Below are 21,169 nucleotides of genomic sequence, written 5' to 3'. Positions count from 1 at the left end.
ACACACACACACACACACAATTATAATAAGGTTCATTTATTTAATATTATTACTTAGTTTTTTGTTTGTTTGTTTGTTTGTTTGTTTTGTTTTTAATTTGATCTTGTAGTATTGTTATTATGGTTAATGTTGTTTTGTTTGACTGTTTAGTGTTCTTAAGAAGGAAATATAAGCGTGAATCACATTGTTTTTATGCTTGGAAATGGATACTGTATGTCTGTTTGGAATGGGAGGACCCCAGGAAGAGTAGTCGATGTCCTGCATCAGTTAATGGGGATCCTAATAATAAATAATAAATAATAAAATAAAGAAATAAAGAAATAAAACAAAGCAACAGTGTTCAGAGACTAAAGTTATGTAGATATCACAAAAAAAAAAAAAAAAAAAAAAAAATACAACTTAGGCAATTATGCTATGAGGCTAAAGAAATGTGAAGGTCTTCTGCTGAAGTTTTTAGTGTTACTGATGTTTCCATGGTAAAAAGTAGAACAAACAGTAGAAAATATTTGACACACCTTCAATGAAAACTGGTGTAAAACCTCCCAAAATAATTCAATACCTGTGAAACACAAAGGGAGGTCACAAAATACTCATCACATTGGTCTGTAAATTCAGAACTGTTTGTTTTGAATACCGTTTCGATATTTCCTGTGCATTCTGGTTGTATCTTGATGCAGAGACTGAGAAATGCCTGGTACAAATAGTCATTATGACATTGCCAAAACAAGAAAAATAAAAGAAGCCCTACTGCCTAAGGCTTGTGTGCAGTACTGTGTAGCCTCAACAACAGCAGGACGATATTTAAAGTTCTTAAATATCATTGAATATAAATTTATCATGATAAATATATGATCTAGAGGCAGACTCTGTAAGAACTGGCAGCTTTAGGCCAGTTCTCCATCAGTCTTATCTGTGGTGGACATCCTCATATCCAGCTCAAGGATTGGGGAAAGCCAATCCGGTCCCCTCTGTGTCAAACTGATAAGTGTCACTGTAAACATTTGAAGGAGTTTAATACCACACAGTCTCCTCCGAAGGAATCTGGACTTTTCAATTTGACGTGGACTTGTTTCTCAGTCCTAAACACAAAGCTAAACTACCTTTATCATGATGTGACCTGAAATTCTCCACTAAGTTGTTAAACATCCTGCAGCCAGTGAAATCTTAAGGACTGGTTAAAGACTTGACCTCTCTTTACCCATAATTCTCTCCCCCCTGCCACTGGAGAGGCCTGATAAAATCCTGGCTTTGATCCACCCATTAGTTAAGGGACTCTTAGTATTTGTGCAGCAGCTTGTAGTCGTGCTTGTGACTGGGTTTAAAGCCTAATAACACACGACAGCGTTTGGAACTCATCGTAATGTTCCACAATGTACAGTAAAGGTTTTATTTTTGAACCACAGATCATTGTGTGTGTTTCATATATTTTGCATTAGTGTGGCACATTTAGTTTATGAGTGAAAGGCTTTAACCCCTTAACGCCTGACGTGTCTGTGGTGCTCATTCTGAATTTATGTTTTATTTTAAACATTCCTAAAAATTCAATTGTTTGCTCAATAGGAAAAATTTCAAAATATGCTGACAGAATAGATCTTGCACTTTCCAGAGACATCTGAGCATGCTCCGTGCACCCCCTGTCGCCTGTGTAATTAAGGGTGTGTATTGGCAAGAATCTGGTGATAAGATACAGATCACAATAGTAGGATCACTATACGATATATCACAATATATCATGAATCTGTTAAAAAGGCAATTTTTGTTTGTTTCCTTTTTTAAAATAATTATTTCCTTGAAGAATTGAATTACATTAGAAATCTGCACAAATACTAAACACATTTTTATTTGCTCACAATAGGATCTAATGCTATATCAAAAAATATTCCTGTATTCAAACTTGGGCTGTGTATCGGCAAGAATCTGGCGATGCAATCCAAATCACAATACTAGGATCACAATACGATATGTCATAATCTATCACGATACTGTTTACAAGGCAATATTTTTTGTTTTGTTTCTTTTTTTAAAAGATTATTTCCTGGAAAAACTTATAGTGCAGCATTTGGATAAATAAAGTTTTAACCTGTGGCTTTACCAGGACAAAAAAACACCAAAATAAATAAATAAATAATATTTTACAGACATTACGGTTTAAGATTCTGCTTAAATGTTCGTATTCTGTTGCGAAAAGAATCCATAGTGTCCAGTCCCTAAATCATCCAACATCAGAACATTATTTTTGTCTATTCCCAATAAAAAAACAAACATTTGTCTCTTTCAGACAGTAAAAAGTGCTTTTAGGATGCTTGAATTATCCAGTATTTAATAAAACTGCATTATCAATTTCAAAAAATTACATTTATGACCTGCAGTATCACAATATTCCTTTTGTAGTAAACAAACAACAGAACAAAATACCCATGTGAATATAGAAATAAAAGAGTTTGAAAAACAAAAAACAAAAAAGAACCTCCATCATGTCTGCAGTTGAATAAATACCTAAAAATATCGATACAGTACTTTTTAATATTGATACAGTATCGTGAAATGAAATATAGCAATATATTGCGATACTGATATTTTCTTACACCCCTGTGTGTAATGGGGGGAAAAACACAAAACAGTGAGTGAAAATGACTCTGTATAAAAATGGACAGTTTGGGCTTTTCTTTTCTTTCTTTTTTTTTTTTTTTTTAACACTGTTGTCCTTGTTGTTTTTTTGTTTTTACAGTTTTTTGCAGTGCTGTGGTGATTTTCCTTCCTTTTTTTTTTTTTTTTTTTTTTTTACTGTATTTTTACTGAGTTTTGACTGTAACTGCTTTTGGAGTTCAACCAGATGCCAAAAAGCAGCTGGACTAATTTAGAAAAAAGAAGAGCCCCAAAAACAAGCATAACTTGCTCACTTGAAAACACTTGGCCTGACTTATCAGGCGTACTACTGCCCCCACTGACCTGACTTATCAATGCATGGCAAAGTTTTTAGACGCACGGACGGATGAATGACCAACTGAAGACAATACCCTGTGGCCGAGGGTAAAAACTACTGGGCCAACATTCAAATTCTTGTAGTTGTTCAGTGTGTTCCAGTTCATAGTTCATGTTCAACATCCTAAATCTCTTATTGATACATTCTGAATGCCTTATTTAGTAAAAACCAGTCAGACTTCAATTCCTCTCTTTGTCTTTTTCTGTTATTCCACCCAGTTTTGACCTTAAAACACACAGTGAAACCCAACAACTGCCAGATATTGAAAGTAGAAGGAGTCCTGAAAAAAAGGAATACAAACAAATTCCAAACAGCTCATTTTATTAAAATAATGTCTCAGGGGTTAAAGGGTTAAAGCATTTTATGACAGTGTTAGAGTAGGAACCAGAAGTCATGTGTAGCTATCATAGATGTGTCATTCAGGAAATTGCAGGTGATTAGATCTCTGTTGGGATTATGACGCATGTATATTGTATGTATAAAAAGTTTGAGGCTTTTTTTTTTTTTTTAACTCTACACACTCTTAAAGCACCCAAAAAGGAGAAAGAAATCACGTATCTTCAAGCCTTAAAAATCTTTCCTTTACTTGATAAATCTGAGTCTGTGTCCTGCCAGTGCACCTCCACCAGTCCTTTATATTTTGACGGACGGTGACAGTAAAACCCAGGGCCTAACGCTCTGGACAATGGATAGCCGTAGCCTGAGGTTGTAGGTCATCTGTGTATGGTTGAGAAAGGCATGTGTGTCAGCAGGCTCCAGATTTTCAAAGTCCCATTCACTGTGGCCCGCTGACCTCCGATCTTAGAAATGGAAACAAGGGCTCGGATGTAATGGGCTGGAAGACAAGAGTGCAGTGTACTGTTATTAAAACACACCAAAGTACTATTTTTATTGTATCATATGGAGGACCTCAGCACGTGTACATCTGTCATGATAATGAAACTTTAGCGGACGATTAATTGTAAAAAAAAAACAAAAAAAACCCCCCAAAAACTAATTATGATTAATGATTCATCTTTTTTTTTTCCATTTTATGCTGCTGGTACACTGTAAAAAAAATCTGTAATTTAACAGAATTTTTACTGTTTATTTTACAGATTTTTCCTGTATTTTTAAGATACAGGAAAATATCAATGAAATTACAAAAATAGACTGTGATTTTACATGTCAAATGTCAACACGAAAAAACTGTAACTGTGAATAACCAAAAAATTTCAGTTTTTTAAAAGAAATTTTTTCTTTTTTCAAAGAAAAATACAGTTAAAATATATTTGCAAATGTATCATAATTTCACAAATATTTATTTTCCATTTATGAGATTAAACTGTTAGCTTAAAGTTTAATACTGTAAAAACAAATAAATAAATAAAACAAGATAAATTTACTGACAATTAACCGTAAAAGAAGTATTTGTTCTGTAAGTTTAACAAGATTTGTTAGTTAATTGACAAATATCTTGTGTAATTACGGGAGGTTTCACAACAAAAATGTTGAATAAATGTATTTTTGTGAATGTATAACATGTATAAGCACTGATAAACTGTCAAAATACAGTTTTTATCAGTGGATTGTACAACTTAGTCTCATTGAAAAGTATTTATATATATATATTTATAGGTAATTTGCTTGTTTTAATACATGTAAATATTCTATATTAAACATTATAAAGTTAAAAAATAAAAAATCTCATGTAAAGTTAGGGCAAAAAACTGTATTTTAATTATGGAAAATTACCATATTTTTATGAGATGGTTATTTTCTGTTATTTAACAGTATTTTTTCGGCACCCCTGCTGCTGGAATAATACCGTTTTTTTTTTTTTTTTTTTTTTTTTTTTTTTTTTACAGTGTATGTTAGTAGTCCATATTAGTTTATTTATACAATAAAGGACACCTAAACTAAATAATAAGAGACATTTAGTGGCATCAAACACTGTGAGACATATCTGTTTGTTGTTGTTGGCGCAGAGCAGGTATTAAATAAATCTGATGGAAAATTTGACTGAAATATACATGGACATTACTGATAACTGACAGTACTGCTGGTGTTTCAAACTAGAAGCTGTTCAAGGTTTAATTAATGTTATCGTTTGTGTTGCTAGTGGTGAAATAGATTAATCAAATTGTTCCTTTTTTCTTTTTTTGTTTAAATAGAAACATATCACTATCAAACTCTGAATTACTCATATACCTCACTAGTATCATCTGTACCTAATAAAATGGCCACTGAATGTACATTCTGCTTGGCTCAGGTGGTTGAGCCCATCTACTCCACAGTTTGATAGGTTGTGTATTCAGAGATACTCTTCTATATCTTGGTTGTGACCAGGGGTTATATGAGTTACTGTTGCCTTTCTATGAGCTCAAACTGGTCTGGTTGTTCTTCTCCGACCTCTGGCATCAACAAGGTATTTTTGCCCACAGACCAACTACTCACTGGATACTTTCTTTTTTCTGATCATTCTCTGTAAACTCTAGAGATGGCTGTGAAAAACTCCCACTAGATCAGCAGTTTCTGAAATACTCAGACCAGACCATCTGGCACCGACAACCACGCCATGTTCAAAGTCATTTCAATCACATTTCATTTCCATTCTGATGCTCAGTTTCATTTCAGAAGCCTGTCTTGACCATGTATACATGCCTAAAGGTCCTGTCACTGAGTGGCTTATTATTATTTTATTATACTTATTAAATATTTATATTAATGTTCAGTTGAACAGCTGTACCTAATAAAGTGGCCAGTGAATGTATATGGCGCTAATGACATTTTAATACACACGGGCTCCAGCCACAAATGTTTTCTCAAAAGCCCCAAATATTTTACCTTCAGCTGTTACGTAATTTCCTGTGAGTCTGACTGAACTGACAAATGCAAATAATGAAACTGTGCTACCTTTTGAGACCTACATTAGTATAGAATGGCACAAAATTAGCTCTGTTGCTTCTTAATTCTATTACATTAGAACAACATATTTCTGTTTTTTAAGGTCTTGTATATATTTTTGACTTAATTCATTTATATATATATATATTGCATCCATTAAAACTGAAAGTAACATTTACATTCATTCCACTCAAACAGTGGAACATGGCATGGAGATGATGATGAAAAATATCACTTGTGAAAATCATGTCCATTTATTTATATTAAAACAGCTGAATGGAGATAATTACTGCACTAAAGAAAATAATTGCAGTTGCTCAAATAATTGTGATAAAGCTGATAATGTCTTCATCATGAAGGTGAAATCAAAACATAGAATTGATGAATAAATACTAAAAGACTCATCTGTTTTTCTACGCTGCGGATAATTAGATACTGCAATAACAATGCAGTATTTATTCAATATTTATCAAAATTTAAATGCACTATTTTTAAATAGACTTGGTTCATAGATACTCAAAGTGTTTCATAAATATACATACTGTTTTCATTATACATACTGCTTATATTGTTAAGTTAAGATAAGATAAAATAAGATATAATTTATTGATCCCCCAGGGGGGAAATTCAAGTGTGAACAGCAGCACAAGACAATATGCATTAATACAATAGAAAAATAAAGAGATAAAAAAAATATAAACACACTTGTTAAAGTGGCTAAAGTGACAAAAATAGCAATAATAATAATGATAATGTTAATATTGTTCATAGATATACATACTGTCACAAACTGTTAATACTATAAATGTGTATTTATTCGTATTTTGTCCATTTTTGTTTTTTATTCTACTTAGCTCTATTTTTATGTTACTTTGTAAAATTATAAAATTGATTTTGTATTTTCTTATCTTATTTTTAGGTTTTGTAATTTAATATTTACTCTATTCTAATTTTCTGTAGTACTGATGTTTTGTTAATATTGTTGCACTGACTGGAGTAGTACTCCTAATTTTAGTGTACACACAAAGACAGTAAAGACTATTCTATTCTATTCTATTCTATTCTATTCTATTCTATTCTATTCTATTCTATTCTATTCTATTCTATTCTATTCTATTCTATTCTAGCTCTGTATAATATGCACATTCAGTTAATGATCAGTGTATTCCAATAAAAATGCAAAAAGAATAAAGTCACACATGCTCACATCTAAATCAGTCCTATCAGACCAACAATAAATGTATTGTCCTTGATAAGAATTTAAAAATACCGTTGTGAAGACGCTGAATATGGGCTGAGCTGCTGTGACTGTAATCACAAGTATGAGGCTGGTGTTGGTATAAAGCCTTTGTGGACTTCCTGCTCAGACAAACAGGGCCCCGGGGGGTGGTGGAGTGATTACAGGCGTCTCTATGATGAGCAGCTGTGATAAAAAGCACCTTATCTCTTCTCAAGAATCTTGTTACAGCTCTGTTTTTACCACAAATTGTCACATAATGTACTCAACACTTAATAATGTGTTTTTTTTTAAAAAACCAAATTACACTGGTACAGTTTCTTACAGTGGATGTTATGATGTTACTGAATTTGATGTGTAAATGAATTTTGTCAAGCTGATCAACGTTTAGCCCTAATCAGTTCAACAGTTTATGTGTGAAACCTGCATGTAGACGCAGGTGCTATTAGGAAGTGACACCAACAGCGCATAGAGATAGGGGTTTCGTTTCACACTGTAAAAACTTTCACTTTTAACTTTCAGTTTGCTCAGTGGGTAGTCGGCTTCAGTTTCTCGAATTCTCTGCAGCTTCATGACAAAATGGGTCGGATCTACTAAAGGTTTGCATGCATTAAAACATGTGCAAACTCATTGCACATGCAAAAAAATGGACGAAGTGATTTACTAACATATAAAGCACTGAATGGTTGAAGCCCAAAATACATCACAGACCTTCTAGTCCAGTCTGAACCATCCAGACCACTCAGGTGGTCTGGTGCAGGTCTGCTCTGTGTTCCAAAAGTCAGAACTAAACATGGAGAATCAGCGTTCAGTTTCTATGCTCCGTACATCTGGAGCAAACGACCAGAAAATATCAGGTCTGCTGAGAGTCTGAGTTCTTTTAAGTCAGGTTTAAAGACTCACCTGTTCACTGCTGCCTTTGACGAAAAGGCTTTTGACTTTTTACATTTTATATTCTCTTTCAAAACTCTGCACTGCAACTCTTACTTTAACCCTTTCATGCATGAATTATGAGAACCTTAATCAATAAGTTTTTCCTGAGTGTTTTTATTTCTCTTTAGGCATGAAAAAAAACAATGTGATTGAAAATTTTCTTATGGAAAAAAAAAAACAAACCAAAAAAAACGTAAAAAAAAAAATAGTAATAATAATAAAAAACAATACTTAGGAAGCTATTTTTCATGAAGTTGCAAAAATGTCCACTCAGCTAGGACACCATGCATTTAATTTTTGAAGCAAAGAAACATGCATTTACTGATAATTGTGTGAAAACTATAACTATTACACTCAGGGGAGATGTACACAATTGTTACCAATTCATATCAGAAACGATATGTAATGTCTTAAAACTTTAATAAAGATATGTGTAAAAAAACAAAATAAAACAAAACAACAAAATCCATGAATATACTAGAGAACAGCTGTAGAATAAGTGTCCACTGTTAGTGACCAGTATACATGAAATGGTTAATATGTGTGTGTTTTTATATTTTTGGGTTTTTTGTGTTGTTTTCTTACTTGGTGTTTTTAATCAACTTTTACATGTTTCTTTTATAATGTTTTAAATGTGTTTCTTTTTCCCTTATCGTTGAATTTCAATGTCCTGTGTGAAGCACTTTGAATTGCCTTGTTGCTGAAATGTGCTATACAAATAAACGTGCCTTGCCTTGCCTTACTAACAGTGCGCACTAAGGGTTGTGTCTTTCAAAGATGCAAAATCGCACATCTGCATCCAATTAGTACATTTGGCACAATGAATATGCAATATGAGGTGTTTACACGCAATTGTGCATGTGGTGGAGGAGAAAATGTAAATATATTATTAATTTAGCACACGCGAAGTGATTTATCAAACCTGAAAGCAATTTTGCTCATAGAAACTGCGTCTGTGTTTAACACGTCTCAACAAGAGGTGCAAACGGGTTGGATGCGTAATTGTGCACACATGGAAGTGGTTAGGAGACATCGAAATGATGAAACCAGATGCAGAAAATGCATTTTTCACCCTTGTGTGAACATTTTTGGATTGACAGAAGAAAAAATAATTGAGACGTATACCCCCCCAACACACACTTTATGGGACTCTTTTCCACTCCTGATGATTATGATAAAAAATACGTACCAACATTAGGCTACAGTGTGACAAAAATTATATCATTTTAGTTCAGGAGCCACATTAAGACCAAACTGATCTCAAGTGGGCCAGACCAGTAAAACAGTAGCATAATAACCTGTAAATAATGACGACTCCAAATTTTTCTTTTTGTTTTACTGCAATCAAAATTAAATTATGAAAAGATGTACATTTACAAACTATCCAAACAAAATGATGTGAATAACCTGAAAAAAACTGAATTTTTTTGAGAAAAAAAGAGCAATTTTAACAATATTACACCTCAAAATTTCACTTTTAAAAGTTCAGGTTTTTCACATTTTATTGTTAAAGGATAGTTTATAAATGTTAATATTTTCATAATTTAATGTAAGATTTTACACTAAAACTAAGAGAAAAATTTGAAGTTCATTATTTATAGGTGTAATGTAATATTATGTTTTTCACATTAAACTAAGAACATTTGGAGTCATTATTTATAGGTTATTATGCCATTGTTTTAGTTGAGATCACATTGTTCTGTATGTGGAACCTCAACTAAAACGAGTTCGACATCCTTGATTGTTAATATGTTAAGTGTAATTTTTGCATTTCACAAATTCATCCCAGAGGCCGGACTGAACCCTTTGGCGGGCTGGATTTAGTCCCTGGGCCACATGTTTGACACCTGTGCTTTAAAATGAAAAATTAATGAATGAATGAGTCATGCATTACCTTCTATAACTCCACTCAACTCAGTGTCACATTTCCTTCATCTGGATCATTCAGTCACTGTTTCCATTAGTGCTGGTTTATCCCAGAGCAGTTTTTCCAGTGTATTGTCTCCAGTAGCACACGCAAAACCCTCATTTAAATAAGGCGGTCTCCAAGAGTTTTCACCTGTTGTAATTTACACAAGCAATCTTGGTAAATCACCCGCAAACCACGGTTCCACCCCACAGGCAAAATTCTAGATTGTGCAAGCAAATTACTGCATGCAAATTAGGATCTTAGTAGATCCGACCCAATGTTGTTTAGTTTGAATCAAATTAAAGGAGGGATACTTGGCTTTTTTTAAAACAATGAAATTATGCATTTTAACCCTTTCATGCATGAGTTATGAGAACCTTAATCAAGATTTTTTTCCTGAGTGTTTTTATTCCTCTTTAGGCATGAAAAAAAAAACAAAAAACAAAAAACAATGTGATTGAATTTTTTTTTTTTTTTTTAAATCAACCTGTTTTTCATGGAGTTACAAAAATGTCCACTCAGCTACACCATGAATTTTATTCTTGAAGGAAAGAAACATGTATTTAAAACCCAATATCATAAAGTAATATGAAAACAGTGAAATGAAACCATGTTTAATGCAGCTAATCTGATGTTTTCTCACATTTTAACATATTCTAACACTAGTTATTACTCACTTCATGGAGATGATAATCAAAAAATAAATATTAACAATTGATTTCCACTCAAGAACCAATCAAGAACAGCAAAGTTACAATAATGGTATGAACTTCAGTTTATGAGATGATGCATAAGTGTCCACTGTGTTGGTTGATATGGAACTAAAACAACAAAACCCATGAATATACAAGAGTAAAGCTGTAGAGTAACTGTCCACTGTAGTGACCACTATGCATGAAAGGGTTAAAACATTTCCCTGTGGTCTGCATAAACTGTAAATGCTCTGCTTGGGTCTGAATTCTTCATTAATTCAACTCCACAACCCTGTTTCTGAGTAATGACACCAGAAAGGTCGTTTTGAGCGCTGGCCAGCCCTATCAGCCCACCTGTGGGCTGAAAAAATTATATTAATATTCATCTACTATAAAAATATAATAAATCAGGACAATGGATGTTTTTTTCAACTTTTGCTCAAAGTTTAGACCCTAATGTTAATAACAGTACACCAAAAGTGTATTTTAGTGCAAACTTTAATGTTCAAACATGATTTTTAATCTTTGTGGGGTGAAATATACGCTATAATATCCGACATGACAAAAAAAAAAAAAAAATCTCCGACACAAACAATGAATTTATGCATATCATCGTCAATCCAGCCGAAAAAAAACAGGCGAGGATAAAAAAAATTCTAATTTCTCTTTTAGTTTGTTACAGTTTACTCAGGCATAGTAACAGATACAATATTTTAGACAATGGGAATAGATTCTGTGAGGTCTCTAAATGTCCATAGACACCAAGAACATCCATATGAACCTTATTATTGTGAAGTAATTCTTCATTTACTTTGGGTATGTCTTTTTAGGCGTTTTTCTCCTGAAAATATGGTCAGGGTTAAACAGGTTAAATGCAAATGAGCCACTTCAGGCCCCACCCCCTCCAGGTTGTTGGCTGTGCTGCTCTGTCCTGTTCACCCAACAACTGAACATTTTAGGTAATCGGCTCGAAGTTTGGATCTATTTTCAGTATGGACTACAACCGCTGCTGCTGATAAACAATTATGTCGTACTCGGAGAAATGGTCGTCGGAAGTCTTGACCTTATATGTGCAAATGTCGTAATGTAACTAGTTATAGACGTAACAAATTAAGCAGGAATTAAAACACGTTGTAGAAATCTATTCGATTTTTGCCAAAATGAATATAAAGATAGCTTTGCAGCACCTGGAGGGTTCAAATTCAAACTTAATGAACTATTAGGGTCCAAATACACAAAAAAAATGTACCAAAGACTAATAAAAGTGGGTTTAACAGAAGTATCTATCTATCTATCTATCTATCTATCTATCTATCTATCTATCTATCTATCTATCTATCTATCTATCTATCTATCTATCTATCTATCTATCTATCTATCTATCTATCTATCTATCTATCTATCTATCTATCTATCTATCTATCTATCTATTACACTTTTAGGTAGGTTTTTTACATTTTCAGATTTTTCCACAGGTTTTCTATCTGAGAGTCCAGTGTATTCAAGAATGAATGACTTTTCATTTGCAGTTTTTAATTCTAATACTAAAACTTAATATTTACACTTACACTGAATGGCAGCATCTATAAACATACAATGATGCTCTTTATATTATTTATTTGGTGAAAACTACTTATTGTAAAAAAAAGAAATTAAAAAAATACAACTACAGATATGCTTATTTCATATCCACTATGACTAGTGTTAATTTTGTATGTGGTTATATGTTGACATTTGGAATGATGTAATGTAATGTGAAACTTTCTATTAACATGATTTTTGTCTGTGCCACATCTGATATATTTGTATTGATAATGACACTTTACTACTTCTTGGAGTCATTCCAGTCTCATTTGTTTTATTTTGAACCTCTGATAAGGCAACAAGACGAACCATTTTTCCTCCATCAATAACATTTCAGAGAAGATTTAATGTCTGTCATGTCAGACTTTGATTGACAGGTCTGTGTGACACTTTGCTCACCCGCTGAGTCAGACTGTCAGGGTTTGTGTTGTTTTAATTGAACACATATTTCCTGACAGACAGCTCCCTTCTAGTTGTGTTTAAAAGTGTACACAAGCAAGACTGTAAAATGACTTTGTTCCAGAGTGATAATGAAGTTCACTAACAACTGACTTCAGATCAGCAGTTCAGAAACTGCTGAGTGACATCATATTTCCTCCATCCGCTCATTACATCCAGTGTATGGTTTAGAGATAAAGTGGTGACAAAGTGTCTCATTGGAGACATAATTCTAAATATTACATTCCATTTCTGCAGTTACAACCTCCTAAATTCCCCCAAATCATACTTTTAAATTTCATCACAAAAACAAAAATATTGAATGGAAAGATTTTTTTTTTTTTTGCACTTCTTTTCCCAACCAAAGAAAATTGATATTTTACTGTTGATGTATGAATTATATTAATTATATTAATGATTTATATTATTTTTATATATTAATATTTATATTATGATGTATGAATTATTAATAAATAGATAGATAGATAGATAGATAGATAGATAGATAGATAGATAGATAGATAGATAGATAGATAGATAGATAGATATTTTTCCCAACCAAAGAAAATTGATATTTTACTGTTGATGTATGAATTATTCAGTTTGATAGTGATATTATTTTTAAGTGAATATTGCAGTCAACTAAATCTAACAAATATATATTTAGTATAATAAATATCATTGGTGCATTTCAGTGTGAGCACTCTAAATAAAATTCAATAAAAGACAAAAGCTGATGAAGTAGCAAAGAGTCATTATCAATACAAATATATCAGATGTGGCACAGACAAAAATCATGTTAACAGAAAGTTTCACATTACATTAATGATAATCACATTACATCATTTCAAAAGTCAACATATAACCACATACAAAATTAACACTAGTCATAGTGGATATGAAATAAGCATAATTGTAGTTGTATTTTTAAATTTTTTTTTTTTACAATAAGTAATTTTCACCAAATAAATAATATAAAGAGCATCATTGTATCTTTATAGATGCTGCCATTCAGTGTAAGTGTAAATATTAAGTTTTAGTATTAGAATTAAAAACTGCAAATGAAAAGTCGTTCATTCTTGAATACACTGGAATCTCAGATAGAAAACCTGTGGAAAAATCTGAAAATGTAAAAAACCTACCTAAAAGTGTAACAGATACAGATAGATAGATAGATAGATAGATCATTATAAAAGCAAATAAAAGAAAAGTTTAAAAGACTTTCAATAAAAGAACAGTAAAAACTACATAAAATAGGTTTAGAAATGTTTCCATAGCTTCTAGAACATGTAAGCTGTAAGTCAGAGGTGTCAAACAGGGGACCAGTGGGCCAACACCAACCCAGCAAAGGGTCCGATTCGGCCTCTGGGATGAATTTATAAAGTGCAAAAATTATACTGTCAAGGGTGTTGAACTGGTTTTAGTTCAACTTCCACATACAGACCAACTGTGGTCTCAAGTAAAATAATAGCATAATAACCTATAAATAATAACAACTTCTTGGTTTAATGTGAAAAAAATATTACGTTCTAAAAATATTTCCATTTACAAACTATCCTTTAACAATCAAACGTGAATAACCTGAAATATCTAAAGAAAATTAAGTGAAGTTTCAACAATATTCTTCCTGTTTCTAAATGTTTTGTATTATTTGTAGATCTGATCCATAATACACATGTATAAATGATAAGTTGAGGCATAATATTATTAAAATTGCACTTATTTTTCTTAAGGAATTTCATTTTTTTCAGGTTATTCACATCCTTTTTGTTTGGATAGTTTGCAAATGCAAATATTTTCATAATTTAATATTTTTTTACACTAAAACAAAGAGAAAAATTTAGAATTGTCATTAGTTATAGGTTATTATTGTATTTATTATGCTCTTTTACACGTCTAACCCACTTGAGATCAAATTGGGCTGACTGTGGCCAGTGAAAGAAAAAAACTTTGACATTCCTGTTCTAAAACATTACATGTAATATTGAACTGATTAGTGTCATTTGTTGTGTGCAGTTCCTGTGCCTGAAAAACATTCGGATGTTCTTGACCTGCTGCTGCGACATGTTTGGGATGAAGAAAAGCGACCTGTTCGAGGCCTTTGACCTTTTTGATGTTCGAGATTTTGGAAAGGTAACGACCACAGCCACGATCACAAATGAACACAATACAGAGTTGTCTTACAAGGAGATGAATCATAGCAGTCCTCGTCAAAGTCATGAAACATCTGTAACAGCTGAGGAATAAGACTTAAACATATGCATTATTGTCATTCAGATATACAAGTACATACAGAACAGTATGTATGTATGCATTAAACTCGCTCCAGTATAAATATAACAGAATAAAAATAGACTATAGGCGGCAAAATGTAAAATATAAAATATGTAAAATGTATAAAATATGTAGAACATCAACACGTACACAGTGAAAAAAAGGCAGAGGACAAAGAACAGTGCAAAGTACAGAGCAAAATATAAGAGAATATAATAAAATGTAATAAAATACAGGTTGAAAGTGCCACTCGTGCAATAGTATTTTACAGACTATAAATTTAAATAATAATAATGACATTAAAAGAAAGTGGTTTGCAAATTAATGGTGAATCTGCAGACGACAGTGTTTTTCTATAGCTTTACACTGGTTGTGAGTCTACAAGCACCAACTGGATTCAGTCACTTTCAAGGGGATGAATATTTATGCAGTTATTTATTTTGTCATGTATTTTTTCTTTTCTTTTTCACCTAAGTTTTTATTGAAATTTTATAAACACATAATCAGCAAAAACAACAAAAAGCGAACTAACAAACCTAGCTTGGGTACACTACACGACCTTACATTCACATTATAGAGTCCTTCCACCATTCTGAGTTCTGTAATCAGTCCGTTTATTGCATTTTTTGTCCATTTTTGCTTTTTATAGTCACAGTTTGTGACTTATTTTTTCCATTGTATATATTCCTTCAATAATTGTGATTCATTGGTGCTTTGTTGGTGGTTCTGTCTTTCTCCAGTTCCTTGTAATAGCTTTTTTGCAAGCCACTAAAAGTACTTTAACCAAATATATGTTGTTTCCCACTACATTTCCATCAGACAAGTTACACAAATACAGTACATCACAGCACATTGGAACCTTGTGTTGTGTATTTACAATTAATTGATTACTTTGTTGAAAATTTTCACTTTGACATTTTTTTGTACATTCTTGTTAAGCCTTTAAAGGTGCCCTGCCACACAAAACTGTTTTTACTTGTATATATATAATATATTTATATATGAGGTCCATAGGTGTTTGTGTTATGTAGTGAATGTGAAAAGGAACTGCTACCTCCTCTGTCTGCTATTAAAACCCTAAAAAGAATATAAGTGGAGAAATCAGGTTAATTAGAAAAGCTGGTCAGTGTGATGTATTAATGCCTGAGCTCATTAGTATTCATGAGCTTGCACAGGTGAGACCACGCCCACAGCAGTGGCGGCTGCTCGTCTTTCAGAGAGGGGAAGCTCATTGTCGGCTTACATAAAAGAAAAAAATTGTCAAGTTATTTAAACATAAATTCGTCCCTCCACTCCTTTTTAAGAAAATGGTCAGTGACCTTATTGTACTGAGTAAACAAGAAAACGCTGAAATTATGTTAAATTGAAGCAAGGAAGTACAATGAGTGTGTTTTATTTACAGTGCAAGAAATGAACGAGTAATTTCGTAGTGGTTTCTCTCTCGATTTCACAGCAGAATGCACGACGGTATTCAACTGAACTGTGTCAGTGAAGGAGTAGATCTCAAAATAGCTGTCAATCAAATGGGATTCAGCCTTTTGACTGATCCTCCAATCAGCACGTGGAAACCCGGTGTCCAGCCCAGCCGAGCTCCGCCCACAGCTCCATTCACCCCCAGAGACGTCGAGTGTCCGGGGGTGGGACAAAATTGTGGCATTTATCCAATTGTCATCCAGTTTTGAGGCATTGAAAAAAACTGTTCCACTTAGTCCCATTGAAGTGCATGGACGCTGAGCGTCTACGGGCAAATGCACTGAACAGAGATCGTATGAGAAAACAGCGCAATGGGAATGGATGAAAAGTGAACAACATCGAGTCTGTTGAATTGTGATAAAGCTGATTCTGAACGAACTCGTCTTTGAGATGAACGTGTTCTAACACATTTGTAGTCAATGAAATGTCAACACAACCGAACATATTTAACCATTTAATTTTCATTATTTTAGGGGAAGCCGAGCTTCCCTTGCAGTCTGTGAGAAATCACCACTGGCCCACAGAATTCGTCTAGCTCAGGGACAGTTTCCGTTTACAGTAAGGATGGCTGAACGTCAACGTTCTTGTGCGCTATGCTCGAGCAGAACTTCAACAGTGCCCATGTTGTCCGAGAACCTAGAGTTGAGGATCAAATGCCTTCAGTTTATTTTTGGAACAGTGCCACAAACACTATAATTAGAAACTAAGTCTCTGTTCCTCACATTTGAACTGTGTCAGCTTCATCAACTTTGGCGAGTTCAGCAGAGGCTTCACATTTAGGTTTCTGTTGAATTCTGGAGCAATACCATCGCAGCAGTCTCCTGAAAAGCCAGGCTCTCATTGGCTAGCTGTTACACTGCAAAAATCCAAATCTTACCAAGTGTATTTTTCTCATTTCTAGTCCAAATATCTCATCACACTTAAAATAAGACATAATCACCTAAAGAGGAACTTTTCAGTGAGATATAAGAACTCATTTTTAGACAATAGATCTTGAAAATCTTATTTTAAGAAATCTTACCAAGATAATTTTCACTTGTTCCATTGGCAGATTTTTTTGCTTAATTCAAGATTTTTTTTTGCTCAATTCAAGCCAAAAAAAAAAAAAAAATGCCAATGGAACAAGTGAAAATTATCTTGGTAAGATTTCTAAAAATAAGATTTTACAGATCTATTGTCTAAAAATGAGTTCTTACATCTCACTGAAAAGTTACTCTTTAGGTGATTATGTCTTATTTTAAGTGTGATGAGATATTTGGACTAGAAATGAGAAAAATAGACTTGGTAAGATTTGGATTTTTGCAGTTTAGCCAATCAAGCACATTAGCACGTTGAATATTCATGAGAACTAGTGCAAATTGAGCCGAGTCTTCCAGCAGACTTTCTTTACCATGTTAGAATGGCTTGAAACTTGGCAACTAAGGCATTCTTTTGACAAAAAAATGTTACAGAGTCCATGGTAGAACTTCAGACATTACCACAAAAGGAATGAAATATGTGTGGCAGGACATCTTTAAACCCTAAGCCTAAAATGGTCCACCAGGATGTTTTTTTCTTATTGTCACAATGAAAAGGTTAGAAAATGTGCTGTGAGTGAGTCCGTTTGCCCATTTCTCACGGGCACTTTTTTTCCCCAGGTCTTTCAAAATCTAACACCGTATTTTTCGGATTATAAGGCGCACTTAAAATCCTTTAATTTTCTCAAAAACTGACAGTGCGCCTTTTAATCCAGTGCGCCTTATGTATTAATTCTGGTTGTGCTTACTGACCGATTTTATGTGGTACATGGTGCTCAAAAAAGCCGCACCGCTTGATGGATTGTCGGAGCATTACGGTCGTCAGGAGCCTCGCGGAGTAATACGTAGTACTGTGCTTTAACATAATATTATGGTGTGTGTATAAGGAGCCCAAAATGGCACCTGTTAAGGCAATGCCGGGCGAGTTACACCACTATCTGCCAATGGATCATGGATGCCTGGGCTAAGGTATCAGTCTCAAGTGTCGTCCGAGCTTTCACGAAGGCAGTTACAACTGAACAATGTTGAGAGTTATTGTGATTGTGGTTGTTGTGAGATGAATAAAGTTTGACTTATCTGAATGTTTTGCTTCGCTTAATGCACCTTAAAATCTGGTGCGCCTTATGTATGAAAATAGACCCGTTCATTGATATTGCGCCTTAAAATCCGGTGTGCCTTATGGTCCGAAAAATACAGTAATCATTACAATTTACTGCATGTTATAATACTGCTAAAACCACTTCTTCTCCAGCTTCTAGTACAGGCGTGGGTGAAATTACAGGAATGACCCAATAAAGCCTATAAAGTGTAACATCTCAGGTTTCAGAAACCGTTGGAATTTTTCCAGTTGCACAAACAATGAAAGAGTTACAGCCATCTGAACTGGATATGTGCAGGGTGTGTCAGTGATGACACGTCAGGTTTTATAGAGTTAGAAACACAAATTATTATTACCTCTGCCAAGGAGGTTATGTTTTTGCCAGGGTTTGTTTGCTTGTTTGTTTGTTTGTTTGTCTGTTTGTCTGTTTGTCTGTCCGTTAGTGTGCAACATAACTCAAAAAGTTATGGACAGATTTGGATGAAATTTTCAGGGTTTGTTGGAAATGGGATAAGGAAGAAATGATTAAATTTTGGTGGTGATCGGGGTTGGGGGGGCCCACGGGGGGGGGGCACTGATCAGCCTTGGCGGAGGTTTGCGCTCTCCGAGTGCTTCTAGTTTTGATAGTGATTCCATTTCTAAAAGTACTTTTTATAGACACCATATACCACAGGTGTCAAACATGTGGCCAGGGGGCCAAATCTGGCCCGCCAAAGGGTCCTGGCCCTTGGGATGAATTTGTGAAACGCAAAAATTACACTGAAGATATTAACAATCCTTTTAGTTCAGGTTCCACATTCAGACAAATTCAATCTCAAGTGGTTCAAATCGGTAAAATACTATCATAATAACATATAAATAATGATAACTCCAAATTTTTCTCTGTGTAAATGTAAATATTTTCATGTATTTACACTAAAACAAAGTATAATTTAGCAAAAAAAATGTGAATAACGTGAACAAATATGAACAACCTGAAATGTCTTAAGAGAAGTAAGTGTAATTTTGCCAATATTGTGCCTGTTATTAAATGTTTGGTGTGTTTGTTGATCCACTATGATCTGTAAGTTATAATATACTTGTGAAAATGATAAACTGAGGTAGAATAGTGTTATTTTTTTCAGTTTGTTCATGTTATTCACATTGTTAGAAAGGATAGTTTGTAGATGTAAACCTTTTTCATAATGTAATTTTACTTTTTTCGCTCTTAAACATAAAGAAAAGTTTGGAGTTGACATTATTTATATATTATTATGTTATTATTTTACTGGTTCAGCCCACTGCAGATCAAATTGAGCTGAATGTGGCCCCTGAACTGACATGAGTCTGACACCCCTGCCATATACCCATACTCAAACTAATAAATTCATCCCATAGATTCAAGATTGAAGATTCTTTATTGTCATTCAACTTTAGTATGATGAACAAAATTGCAACCCACAGGATCGATAGTGACTGGACATTTAAAAACAGACACCTTTAAAAATAAAAAACAGAACGCACACATTTAAAATAAAAAATAGCAAACATCACACACATTCAAAATAGAAAAAAAAGAAAAGAAAAAAGTGCAGATAATAATAATAAAAATAAATAAATAAATAAATAAATAAATAATAATAATAATAATAATAATAATAATAATAAATAAATCAGCATTGAAGAGGAGAAGAAATGACTGAATGTAAGCAGATTATTGTACATTATATGTAGTATTGCATAGTGTGATAAACTAAGATGTGGCCAGAGCTGTACGTACGATGCCTTTTCCCTCTGATATAGTCGAGGTCTGTGTACACCGCTGTCAGCTTGAAAGCGTTCAGTATTTGTTCACTCATTTCCTGGTCTTTGCATCTCTGCGGTACACGTCTTAAGGGATTGTCTGACTTCTTTTTTATTGCTGTGTTATTGTGAGAGCTGGATGCTGTGTGTATACAGTGTTACCAGGTCAGTGGGTTTGTAGTGCGCTCCTCTCAGCTACTCCGTGGACTCTTGCTCGCAGCACAAGAGCCTGATTTAACTCCACTGAAGAAAGCATTCACTCTGACCAGGCTGATTCCCACATTTCCACAGTTCACTGCATTCAGTGCGTAGGCTTGCCTTAAAGCCTTCTAGAGATTTTTCTTTATATCTTTTTTATTTACTCATTTGTTATTTTTTTTGTTGCATATCGTTAGCCTCATAGCATAATAGCCTAACTCATACACTATGTGGACAAAAGTATTGGGACATGTTGAATTCAGGTGTTTCTTTTCCAACAGGGGTCTGGGACACAAAACAATAATGACAAATGTTATAATATAGTTTTATATTGGGATAAATATCATATTGATTACACTGGTCAACAACAAATTTATTGTTTAAGTTTTTTGAGCTGATTTAGGATAATTTTGGTGTGCTGAAACCAAAAATCACATTAATTTTGCTCAATCAGGTCAACTTTCTGAACTATGCTACATATTGGTTTTTTAACATTGTTGCTTACATTTATGGGCATTTTCACATCATATGATACAAAATTCTTTCATATTTCTTACAATAAATGAGTTCTGAAGATTTTACTTTTGCCAATTTATGATGAATGTTTTTTTTAATATTACAGGTGAATGAAATGGCTTCGACTAGAAGATCTTGCAAAAATAAGC

The 21,169-nt window shown here is 33.5% G+C and overlaps 1 protein-coding gene across 1 annotated transcript in view; it reads left to right on the top strand.

The window, feature by feature from the left end:
* LOC115437782 (guanine nucleotide exchange factor VAV3-like) overlaps window positions 1–21,169 on the top strand; it is a 210,277-nt gene that overhangs the window by 1,632 nt on the left and 187,476 nt on the right. Inside the window, 1 exon segment of the mRNA XM_030161124.1 lies at window positions 14,679–14,795. Coding sequence (XP_030016984.1) covers window positions 14,679–14,795 — 117 coding nt within the window.

The sequence above is a fragment of the Sphaeramia orbicularis genome, chromosome 17 (assembly GCF_902148855.1).
Source record: "Sphaeramia orbicularis chromosome 17, fSphaOr1.1, whole genome shotgun sequence".
Lineage (NCBI taxonomy): Eukaryota > Metazoa > Chordata > Actinopteri > Kurtiformes > Apogonidae > Sphaeramia > Sphaeramia orbicularis.
This window is presented reverse-complemented; position numbering and strand designations above follow the sequence as displayed.